General features: G+C 41.4%; 1 protein-coding gene across 1 annotated transcript in view; it reads right to left on the reverse strand.

Moving 5' to 3' along the window:
* Positions 1 to 10,412, reverse strand: part of srm (spermidine synthase) — a 28,728-nt gene extending 18,316 nt beyond the window's left edge. Inside the window, exons 1-2 of the mRNA XM_041207297.1 lie at positions 10,148 to 10,412; positions 3,148 to 3,268 (exon numbers count right to left, since the gene is read on the reverse strand). Of these exons, the coding sequence (XP_041063231.1) occupies positions 3,148 to 3,268; positions 10,148 to 10,278 (252 nt within the window). The 5' untranslated portion in view covers positions 10,279 to 10,412. The remainder of the gene's footprint in view (positions 1 to 3,147; positions 3,269 to 10,147) is intronic.
* Between the last annotated feature and the right edge of the window lie 446 nt (positions 10,413 to 10,858).

Below are 10,858 nucleotides of genomic sequence, written 5' to 3' on the forward strand. Positions count from 1 at the left end.
ACTCCCTCATTGCACTGTTATTTGACAAGTTAGCAAATGTTACAACTTTTAGCTTGAAATCAGTTTTGTACTTCATTCTATTTGTCAGGGGACCTATTTCCATTCACTGTTCATCGTGAGTAGTCTGTTCTGGGTGCGTGTGTCTCTTCTGCGTACCTTCTTTGCAACATGGCATGCATTGTCCACTTGATCCTTGAAACTACTTAAAACATATTTCGGAGTTGAAAAATTGAGGCCGATTCCTCAGGAAAGTATAGCATTTCTTATCAGAAAAGGGAGGGGGTAGGGGTCGATTTATATGCTGACTAAAGGCCTAAGCATATTGTAGTTGAGGATCCTCTAGGGGTAGCGATCACAACATTGTAGAATTTCAAATTCAGTTTGATGGTGAGCAACTCAGGTCTCAGTGTCCTCAACTTAAATAAGGGTGATTACAGAGGTATGAAGCAAGAGTTGCCTAAAGCAGGCTGGGAAAATAGACTAAGGGGAAGGTCAATGGATGAGCAGTGGCAGACATTTAAGCAGATATTTCATAACGCTCAACAAAAATTTATCCCGGTCAAAAAGAAGGACTCAATGAGAAGGATGAACTACCCATGGTTAACAAAGATGGTCAAGGAGAGTATCCAATCAAAAACTAAGGCATACAAAGTGAGGAAAGCTAGTGGTAAGGCAGAGGATTAGGATTTTTTTTTAAATGAACCAACAGCAAATGACTAAAAAGCTAATAAAGAGGGAGAAACTGATCATGAAGGTAAATTGGCAAGAAATATTAAAAAAAGACAACAGCAAGACCTTCTACAGGTATATAAAAAAAGTAGCTAAAGTGAGTGTAGAACCTTTGGAGGATGTGACTGGAGAATTGATAGCAGGGAACAGGGAAATGGCAGATAATTTAAACCAATACTTTGCATCAGTCTTCATGGTAGAGGACACTATAAACATCCCAAAGATATCAGATCAGCAAAGACCTTATGGGAGGAAAGATCTTGTAACAGTTTCTCTCATGAGGGACAAAGTATTTGACAAACTAATGGGACTAAATGCAGTCGTCACCAGGACCTGATGACCTGCATACAAGGGTTTTAAAAGAAGTGGCTGCAGAGATAGTGGAGCCATTGGTTAAAACATTCCAGAACTCACTGGATTACGGGAGGGTGCCAACACATTGGGAAACCGCTGTGATGCACCTGTTCAAGGGAGGGAGACAAAAAGCAGGAAACTATAGGCCAGTCAGCCTAACATCTGGTGTTGGGAAAATGCTAGAGTCCATTATTAAAGAAATAGCAGGACAGTTTTAGAAAAGCCTAACACAATCAAACAGGGCCAACATGGTTTTGTGAAATGAAAATCACATTTGACAAATTTGCTAAAGTTCTTTGAGGATATAACAGGCAGGGTTGATAAAAGGGAACTGGTAGATGTAGTGTATTTGGATTTCTAGAAGCCATTGATAAGGTCCCACATAAAAGGTTACTGCACAAGATAAGAATTCACGGTATTGGGGGTAATGTATTAACATGGATCGAGATGGATTGAGGATTGGTTAACACAGACGGCAGAGTCGGAATAATGGGTCTTTTTCAGGTTAGAAGGACTTAACTAGTGGAGTGCCGCAAGGATTAGTCCTAAGGTCTCAATTATTCACTATCTATATTAATGACTTGGAGGAGGGGCCAGAGTGTAATGCATCCAAATTTTATGAAATTTGGTGGGAGGGCATGATGTGATGAGGGCATAAGGAATCTGCAAGAGGTTATAGACAGGTTGAGGAAGTGGGCAAAAACTTGGCAGATATTTAATGTAGGCAAGTGTGAGGTCATGCACTTCAGTAGGAAGAATCAAAAGGCAGACTATTATTTAAATAGAGAGAGACTCCAAAAAAAGTGCAGCACAGAGGGATCTGGATGTTCTTATGCATGTATCACAAATGGTTAGCATGCAGGTGCAACAAGTAATTAAGAAAGCAAATGGAATTTTGACCTGTATTGCTAAGGGGTTGGAGTTTAAAAATAGGGAAATCTTTTGTTACAACTATACAGGGTGTTGGTGAGGCCGCACCTGGAGCGTACAGTTTTGGTTCCCATATTTAAGAAAGGATATACTGGCATTGGAGGCAGTTCAAAAGAGAGTCACCATGCTGATTCCTGGGATGAAGGCATTGACTTATCAAGAACAGCTAAACAGGTTAGGCCTTTATTCATTAGAGTTTAGAAGAATGAGAGGGCTTGACAGGGTAGACGTTGAGAAGATGTTTCCACTAGTGGGGGAATCTCGAACTAGGTACAGAATAAGGGGATACTTATTTAAAACTGAGAGGTGAAGGAATTTCTTCTCTCATAGGGTAGTGAATGTCTGGAATTCTCTACCTGAGGAGTTGTAGAGGCTAGATAACGGAAAGTATTTAAAGAGGAGATAGATTTTGAAATATCGGGGAGTTCAGGGTTATGAGGAGCTGAGGCCTGGGGCAGATCAGCCATCATCTTATTGAATGGTAGGACAGGCTTGAGGGGCTGAATGGCCTACTCCTGCTCCTATTTCTTATGTTTCTTGATAACCCATACTTACATTGCACCCTTAAGACAGAAAAATGTCACACTGCAGCTCAAGGTGTAATCAGGTTAAAAAAGGATTTACTGTACACTATAATATTAAAATCAACATCTGGACAGAGACACTGGACCAAAGATTACTTGAACCAGGGAATGTATTAGAAAAGAGCATTGCAGTTAGAGAAAGGGGTTGCTCCCCAAACAGAAGGTACCATGTACCAAAAAAGTAAACTGTTACCCATTTTCTTTTGAAATGCAAGCATTTCATTGCTCTACATAAATGCCAGCTCTTTCATTGCATCACCTTGCCCATCTTTAACATCAACTGATTGAAGCTCCAAAGTGCATGCAATCACTTCTGGTATGTAGGTAAACAGTTTGCATGCACCAAAAAAATCAAACAGCAATGAGATAAATAACTGGTTAATTGGTTTTATAGTGATGTTAAGAGTTGGCTAGTAACGACATTCCTTGATTCCAAATGACATGGGTTAGATGCAAGGTAGAAATTCCAACAACGCATTTAAAATTCTAATCAAACAATGACGCTTTTGTTCCCAAAGATTCTTAAAAAGTAAAATGAATTAAAGTGTACCTTTTTAGGGTTAGGATGGCTGCAAAGAGTTAGATTTGCGATCATCTCTTGGTATGCAAATTCATCCCTTTCAGTGCACTGTATCACACCATCCAGCACCAAGACATTACCATAGGTTTTGCTGCACCAAAAAATTGAACAATTTAATTTCAAACAGTGCACCTCAAACTCCAATCTAAACCTGTACAGTAGTGTCACACTGTAGTTGAGATTCTGTTAAGACATTTTATTTTCAAACTAGCCAGGTTTACCAAAAAAAAAAAGGACAGACCTCCCCAAAAGCCTAATGGGCAAAAGCACCAGTTTGGTACCAAAGAGAACATGGCAAGTCTGTGCTGGATCTCAATCAAGGCAGCAGTTGGAGTGCCACTATTGGTCACAGTGCCCCTGGGTGAAGGTGGTGGTTGGTTATTGGAATTAGTCAGGGTTCCTACTCAACATCAGCTAAGCTTGGGATCAGCTGCAACCACTTCCACTCACTACTACTCAGACATTTCAGCATAGTACCATAGACTTCAGAAACCAGCTAGAGTTGGTTCAAAGGGGAGAAAATCAGAAATACCATGGAATAATGTGGCATTATTCACTATCAAGGCAACAAAAAGAAGTTCAAAACAAAAACAGAATTACCTGGAAAAACTCAGCAGGTCTGGCAGCATCGGCGGAGAAGAAAAGAGTTGACGTTTCAAGTCCTCATGAGGACTTGCTGCCAGACCTGCTGAGTTTTTCCAGGTAATTCTGTTTTTGTTTTGAACTTCCAGCATCCGCAGTTTTTTTGTTTTTAACAAAAAGAAGTTGTTGCTTAAAATGATAATTTATCTAACTGCAATTCTCTATGCTGGTGCAGCTGTGCTTCCTCTTGAGCAAACCCTAAACTTTGGCCTCAAGCACTGAATATTTCTTTGTTTTGTTTTTAAAGGGACCGAGAGAGAGCATTTGAAAGAAGCACTGATCAGAGACATTACCCATCTAGTTACAAAATTGGGTAATTTATTTGTTAGGCTCACATCCACAAGAAGTGAAGATGAGGCAAGACAAACCAAATTTCAGACTGTTAACAGAGCAAGTGGATCCAATCCAACGTGGGTTGGATTCATAGAGCTGAACATGATCTAACTCATTGCAAAGCTCAGTCCCTGGAACCTTGGAATTTACCAATGATCTAAATTTGTGATACACTTATTAACACCCTGGTACTTTAAGGATAAACAGTCAGAAAAGTATTAGCAAGTACTTTTCTGGAAGGTGATAAAATTTCTTTCCAGGTACATCCTAAAATAAATTTTAACCATTTTAATAAATGGGGCACTACAACTTGCCTCAGCATTCCTGGATGAAAAAAATTATTCCTTAACTCTTCTCTAATCCTTTTACCAATTACTTTAAATCTATGATTATTGACCTCTCTGCTAAGGGAAGTGGGTTTTACATAGGATATATGGCACGGAAATAAGCCATTCAGCCTAACCTGTCCATGCTGGTGTTTATGCTCCACTTGAGCCTGCTCCCATATTTTGACATCTAAATTGATAATCATAACCTTCTATTCCCTTCTCCCTCTGGTTTCCCTTAAATGCATCTGTGCTATTCACTTCAAGCATTCCCTGTGGTAGCGAGTTCCACATTCTTACCACTTTTTGGGTGAAGATGTTTTTTTCTGAATTTCCTAATGGATTTATTGGTGACCATCTGATATTGATAAGCTCTATTTTATGCTCTTATCCATTCTATTTAAGCCCCTCAATTTTATATATCTCAATTAAATATCCCCTAGCTTCCTCTGTTCCAAAGAAAACAACCACAGCCAATTCAATCTTACCTCATAACTAAAATCCTCCACTCCTGGCAACATCCTCAAAGCACTTTGTAAATAAATATGAAGTTAGCTGAGCAAGAGTAGTTGTGAATGGTTGTTTTTCAGACCGGAGGAAGGTATAAGTGGGGTGCTCCAGGGGTTGATCCTGGACCACTGCTTTTCTTGATCTTTAATAATGACCTAGACTTAGGTGTACAGGACATGACTTCAAAATTTATAGTGACACATAACTTGGAAGTATTGAGCTGTGAGGACGACAGTGACTGACTTCAAGAGGACAACTAAAAATTCTAACCCAAGGAAACACCAAAGGCCTCCAGTGAGTTTTGGGACTTTCAAAATGGACTTTGTATGCAACTGAGAATTTGTGATGCCAAACGTTAGCTTGTGCATTTTACCTTATCTGCTTATCAGGAGGTGAGGCAAGTGGCTTTAGAAATGGACAAGGAGGAGCAATGTGATGTAAAAAGATATTCTGATAAAGCTACTCTCTGGTGACTCCTTTATAAACTAACCGTCGTATACCACGGATCCCATCTTTGTAGTGAAGAATGGTCACCTTCAAAATGAAGACTAGGTTATTATTGTGTTTTGCTTAGATAAAGCTTTTATTTAAAACAAAACACTGGGATAACTCTCACCCCAAGAGGAAAACCGCCAGATAATGCTGGCATTCAGTTTTCAGGGTTGGGCCTCCTTAGTATTTGACCCGAGTGTATAGGCATAAAATGAGCACCCTCTGGTAGTCTGTTGATACCAGTCAATACTGGGTGAAGGAAACACTGCACCTGTCTGTCCAGTGCTCCCCTTAAATGGCAAATAGGATCCTATACATAGGACCCAGACTTGCATTTTCAATGAGTCCAACTCAGACATACATCAATAGGCCTGGGTGAAGGTCGCAGCTGCCACAGCAATGAAGGGCACGGGACTCTCCCACATCTTAAACCAGCTTTTGTCCCTCCCCATTGATAACCCAGAAACCAATTTACCTGCTGTGACCAGGCCTCTGGCTGACAGAGATAGGGAGTAACCATTATTTTCATGCAAAGACCATTTATTGTTGAAAGCAAAATGGCTTTGATGTGCAGGAGTAGTGATAGCAAGCAATTTACATTCCAATGCTCTGCCTCCTGACAGAGGTTATGTAAACCTTGTATTTATATGGCTCCTTTCAATTTAGAAAGGCATCATAAGACTCTTGACTTGGGGGTGGGAAAACTAAAAAGCTGACATCGAGTGACCATTAGAAAATGGAGTGTAGCAACTGAACACCTGGTCAAGGTGTTTGGACGAGAGTGGATGAGAGGCTTAGGGAAGGAGTTGTAAGGAGTATGGCTGGTTTTGCCAACAATGTAGGGTTGAATGAGTTTGTGCAGAAGGGAAGAACTTGAGGATCAAAGAATCTATGAGGGCACACAAGGCTTGCTGGTGCTAATGTTAAGATGGGATAAAATGCAGACAAACTTGAAGATAAAGACTTAAAAGTGTAAACCCAACTGTTGCTTTATTTTAATTAGGACTGTTTAATTTAAAATAGGAATGCAATCAGTGCCACTCTGACACAAGTCTCACTCACTTCCTCTACATTGACAGCTTGATTAACCGCATATTAAAAAGATATATTTAATGACCCGGTCTGGATATATAGGGGTCAATTTCAAAAAGTTTGACAACAAAATTCAGATATGTAGTAAACAGTGTGAAGAATACTGACAAACTTCAGGAAGACGGAAACTTGTGAAATGGGCATACACAGGCAGATGAAATTTAGCACAGAAATGAGTGCGATTCATTTTGGTAGGAGATCAGAGGTAAGGCAATAAATAAATAAACTAAACTAAATTTTTTTTAAAGGAGTGCAGGAACAAAACGACCTGGGGGTTTATGTACACCAAGCCTTTGAAGGTGGGAGGAAAAGTTAAGACTGTTAAAAAGGAATACAGGATCCTTAGCTTTATAAATAGAAGTATACAACGGCAGGAAGTTATGGTAGACTTTTATAAAATCACTGGGCAGGTCCCAACTTCAGCACTGTGGTTAATTCTGGACATCACACTTTAGGACTAATATCAAAGACTTGAAGGTGGTACAAAGGAGATATACTAGAATGAGGCGCAATGCAGATGTACTAGCATGATTATGAAAAACTTTAGTTTAAGTGGAGACAGAAGAGAAACTGGGGTTGTTGCTCTTCAAGATTTGATGGAGGTGTTCGAAATCATGAATGGCTTTGATACCATAAATAAGGAGATACTATTTCCAGTGGCAGAAGGGTCAGTAACCAGGAGTACCAGAAAATAGCACAGAGAAGGAGGCCATCTATGATTCAAGTTAGTTAGAAAAAGAACCAAGATGCAACAGGAAGGAAAAATAAATTTACACAGCAATCTGTTATGTTCTGGAATACATACATCTCCTGAAAGAGTGGTGTAAGTGAATTGGATAAATACCTGAAAAAGGAAAAAAAATGCAGGGCTATAGGAAATCAGAAGGGAGTGGAACCAATTGGATAATTCTTTTAAAGAGCCAGCAAAGACACAGGGCCAAATGACTGCTGTTGACTCTGCTTGATTGTATTATGATTTTCTAAATGTCCTGCTACTACATCTTTAATAATGGATCCCAACATTTCCCCAATGACAGATATTAGGCTAACTGGCCTATAGTTTCCTGTTCTTCATAAACTGGGACGTTACATTTGCAGTTTTCCAATCCACTTGGGAATTGAATTTTGGAGGGACACAACCAACGTATCCACAGTCTCAGTCACTTCTTTCAAGATCATAGGGCGCAGTCCACCTAGTTCAAGGAACTTGTCAGCAATTAGTCCCATATATTTTTTCTTAAGTGATATTGATTGTTTTACATTACTTTCTTGTGCCTCCTAACCTTCTGCAATAAGATGACAGGTACAAAATGCTTGTTCAAAGGTTCTACTGCTTCCTTGTTTTCCATTGTTAATTCCCCAGTCTCATCCTCCAAGATATGAATGTTGACTTTAACTCTTCTGGCCCAGCAGATAATTTCATAATATGTATGCCATTTTTTTCTGATTTGATACCATCTTAACTTCCTTTCTTAGCTATGGATGGTTCATCATTGCTAGAGTCTGGAAGATTTTGTTTGCCGAGAATCATGAAATATTTACTTAAATGTCTGCCACCACTTATCTACAGTCTTACTTTTTAACCTATTTTCCCAGTCCACTTTAGCCAACTTTGCCTTCATGCCTTTATTCAAGTTTACAACCCTAGTTTCAGACTCAAGTTTCTCAAAGTAAATCAGAATTTTTCATGATATGATCACTCTTCCCTGGAGGATATTTTAATATAGAATCATCAACTAATCCTGTCTCATTACATGTTGCCAGATTTAAAACAGCGTGTTCCCTGCTTGGCTCCACAGCACATAATCTCGAATATTCCGAAGGCTACTTTTGCCAATCAGATCTGTTCAATCTATTTTTTATTATTCTTTGATGGGATGGGACATCACAGGCAAGGCCAGTATTTGTTGCATATCCTGAACTGCCCTTGAGAAAGTGGTTCGCAAATGAATTAGAGGTGGACAATAAATACTGGCCTTGCCTGCGATGCCCACTTCCCATGAAGCAATAAAAACAAGAAAGATTTATGCCACTTAGAATTATTGCAGTTTCTTTCTTACAAACCCCATTATTTCTTTATTTATACTCTGATCTGCAGCATAGCCACTGCTAGCAAGCCTATAAACCACTCCCACCTATGACTTCAAACTCTTGCTCTATCTTATTTCCACCCAAACTGATTCCACATCTTGATCTTCCAATTCAAGTTCATTTCTCACAATTGCATTGATCTCATCTTTTAATACCAAAGCCACACCACCTCCTTTTCTTTTCTGCCCATCTTTCCAAATGTCAAGTATACCTGACTGTTCACTTTCCAGCCTTGGTCACCTTGCAAGCACATCGTTGTAATATCTATCAGATCATACCCACTTATTTCTATTTGCATCATTAATTAATTTACCTTATGAATTCTGTATGCATTCAGATAAAAAGACTGTAATTTTGTCTTGCCATTTTTCCCTATTCTGACCCCATTTGCTGGACATCTCATGTTTTGACTCTCTTACACACACTCTGGTTACGATTACCAAGTCTCTACCTCACACTTTTGCCTTGTTCATCCTCTTCAAATTCCTAAATTTCAAACCACTTGAACCTAACCGCATTCAGTTTAAAACCCTATCTACAGCACCAGTTATTCGATTCAATTCACCAGGGCACTGTTCATTCAGATGAAGTCCATCCCAACTGAACAGTTCCCTCTTTCCCCAGTAGTGGAGCCAGTGCCCCATTAATTAAAAAACCCATTTCTCTCACACATATCTATGAGTCACACATTCAACTCTCAGACCTTATTGACCCTATGCCAACTTGCTTGTGGGTCTGGTAGTAATCCAGTGATTGACAGTTGTGATTCTGCTTTTTAATTCAGTCCCTAGCTGTTTGGGCTCCCTCAGCAGAACCTCTTTCATCTGTTATTCATACATAGGTGGACCACGACAACTGGACCCTTCCCCTCCTACTCCATGTTCCTCTCTAATCCCAAGGAGACGTCCTTAACCCTGTCACTAGCCAAGCAACACACTCTTAGGGTCTCATGCTCTCAGCTGCAGAACACAATCTATCCCCCTGACCAAAGTGTCCCCCCACCACCTCTTTATGTCCTTCTACTCCCCCAACTTGACTGGCCTCTATACCATGGCGCTGTGGTCAATGCACTCACCCAGACAAGTGAGGGGTTGATTCCCAAAGCAGGACCACCAAGTGACTTTCAGTAGGTGGTTGCAAAGAAAATCCATTGAGTAAAGCAGGAAATGGTAGAGGAGTGGGAGAGTTAGATTGAGCAAAATCAAACACATTTCAAGAATAAAGATTAAAAAGCAAATTAAAGAGGAGGGAGGGCAGAAATGAGCAAATTGCTACGAAAATAAATCTTACACTTTAAACAGCTAGGCGTAAAAAAAACTACATTTGATCTGGATATCAGGACAGGCCTGGCCTGACCCGACCCCAGGCAAATGGGGGCTGCACATCCACCCGAGTTATAACAGCCTCCACCAATAGGTTCATTTTTACTCACAAACTTTAGTTATTTTTGATGAATTTTCCAGAAGCTGCTGGAAATTTCTGACCTTTTGAAGACAACCACATCTTGGAAGGGGGATTTCTGGTTGTAAAGGACCTCATCCACCTCCAGGGACATGGCTTGGCCCGGCCACAGGGTGGAGGTTTCCGTGAACCAGCCGCTCTTGATAGTGTCCATGTCCGCTGGCCGGTGTTTGCAAGCCAGGTTCTCCCGTGTGTGTGTGTGTGTGTGTGTGTGTCTCTCTCTCTCTCTCTCTCTCCCTTCCACCCTCGGCGGCCAGATGAGGAATGAAGGGGCCTAGCGCACAGCGCCGCCCAGCTTTATCAGCCGGCTGCCGGCTGAGTGACAGCCCACTCCGCCAATTAGCCGCCGCTCCGCAGCCGCGCGGGGAGGCTTCAGCCAATCAGCGAGGTGGAATGGGAGGGGCGGGATTAGTAACTGAGTTCAATGAAGAGAGGGGGAAGCGGGGACAAGAGGAAGAGGGGGAAGGGGGTAAGAAGGGGAAAGGGAAGGGGTAAGGGAGGGGGGAAAGGTGGGAGGGAGGGAGGGGGGGAAAGGTGGGAGGGAGGGAGGGGGGGAAAGGTGGGAGGGAGGGAGGGAGGGAGGGGGGAAAGGTGGGAGGGAGGGAGGGAGGGGGGAAAGGTGGGAGGGAGGGAGGGGGGAAAGGTGGGAGGGAGGGAGGGAGGGGGGAAAGGTGGGAGGGAGGGGGCAAAGGTGGGAGGGAGGGAGGGGGGAAAGGTGGGAGGGAGGGAGGGGG

This window comes from Carcharodon carcharias, chromosome 15 (genome assembly GCF_017639515.1).
Source record: "Carcharodon carcharias isolate sCarCar2 chromosome 15, sCarCar2.pri, whole genome shotgun sequence".
Lineage (NCBI taxonomy): Eukaryota > Metazoa > Chordata > Chondrichthyes > Lamniformes > Lamnidae > Carcharodon > Carcharodon carcharias.